The following is a 1,525-nucleotide window of genomic DNA, read 5'->3' as shown; positions in this document are numbered from 1 at the left end:
TGGTGCTATGTGTACATCTCAGCAGGGCGGCTAAGGATGGTGCTCCCTTTAGACACAGGCTATTAAAGACAGGTGCAGAAGGAACCGTAACAGGTTTTTACCAGCTTTAGATAGGACTACCTGGAGAACTGAGAATCTTTCCCAGGGCATGGGAAGACAGGGAGAAAGGTGGGTGCCTGTCTCCTGTTGGGAGATTTGTTTTTCTTTTAATTAAGGAGGGGGGAAAAAAAAAAAAAGCCCAAAAGAACCACAACTGAAGGTAACTCTTCTGGAAATGAAAACGGAGGATTAGGTACGTTACAGAAACTGCGTCTGCTCTGTGTCACTGCTACAGGTCTATGAGCTGATCCACCAGCAGTAAAGACCTGGCTATGTTGGGAAGACTGGACTCAGAGCTTCCACTGTTGTTTCTAGAATGCCCACCTGAAAGTGTGAGAGATAGGAATTCAGTATTGAACAGGACACACACACACACGACAGTTTCAGATGTTCAAGAGCAAGCAAGAAAGAAAAAAGTCAAAGCAAAACAGAAAATTTGCTCAAGTTCCTCCCATTACTTGCATCACAATAGCAACAACATTCCCGTGCTTCCTCTTCCACCCTCTCCCCACCCCCCAAACCTAGCTCACTAGACTTGCATCGAAAAACATCATGGCAGCCAACAAATCTCTACAAACCATTTCTTTTTCCCAAGGTTTACAATCAAGCTGCAGAAATCTGTCCTTACTACAGGATCCATAAAGCAATTACAAGAACTCCCACAACCTATAGAAAGGCCTGCTCAAAGTTTTAAATCTTGAAAATTAGTTGCTGTTTTAAGAGCACCTTTTGAGTTGCCAGCTACTTCAAGGACAGCTGAGCTATCACATGGCTTTCTATAACTGGTACTCTGATACTGAAGGAATGATGCTCCTTTTGATTCAAGGTAGCCTATCTTGGCCCAACTTTGGTAGAAAACTTCTCTGACTTTTTTTTGGAGCAGAGTTTCTAATGTCTGAGAACTTTTTCTAATGACTGTCAGTCTTTGAAAGCTTGCATTAGATGCAGAGCAGGTGTACTGCTGTAAACAAAAATGGGAGTTAGGGAAGTCAAAAAAGTTCTACAATCAAACAAAAAAAACCACATCCAAAAAAAGGGAGCCCTGGACTATGTCTTTAAATCTACACTAGCATATTGAAACTGTAATAAAAACTTTTAAACAGTGTGACTCCAGAGAGAAGACCTGTTTGACTGGCGAGACTGCAAAACGTTGCCTACTTCTGTCCCTACAAGAGCTACAAAATGCAGCACTATTATTTCTTTTAAGGCAACAGTGCTGCTTCTTAGACTTAACCCTACATAAGACTGAAACTGTTTGCAAAGATCATGTTAATGTAGTCTAGGTGACAGGAACGTTGTAAAATGAGAAACTTTCCAGTCTCTGTCCCAAGAACTCTGCTCAAAGCTCTTCAAAGGAGGTGGGTACTGTCTACCAAACTTCTCACATTCAGTTCCCACAAGCACCTCTGAAAGACATCAGTCAGAA

General features: G+C 42.0%; 1 protein-coding gene across 1 annotated transcript in view; it reads right to left on the bottom strand.

Annotated features, from left to right (window-relative positions):
* Positions 1-328: 328 nt before the first annotated feature.
* Positions 329-1,525, bottom strand: part of AAK1 (AP2 associated kinase 1) — a 70,697-nt gene continuing 69,500 nt past the window's right edge. Inside the window, 1 exon segment of the mRNA XM_009699015.1 lies at positions 329-423. Within this exon segment, the coding sequence (XP_009697317.1) occupies positions 329-423 (95 nt within the window).

Source organism: Cariama cristata, unplaced genomic scaffold (genome assembly GCF_000690535.1).
Source record: "Cariama cristata isolate BGI_N322 unplaced genomic scaffold, ASM69053v1 scaffold7354, whole genome shotgun sequence".
Taxonomy (NCBI): Eukaryota; Metazoa; Chordata; class Aves; order Cariamiformes; family Cariamidae; genus Cariama; species Cariama cristata.
This window is presented reverse-complemented; position numbering and strand designations above follow the sequence as displayed.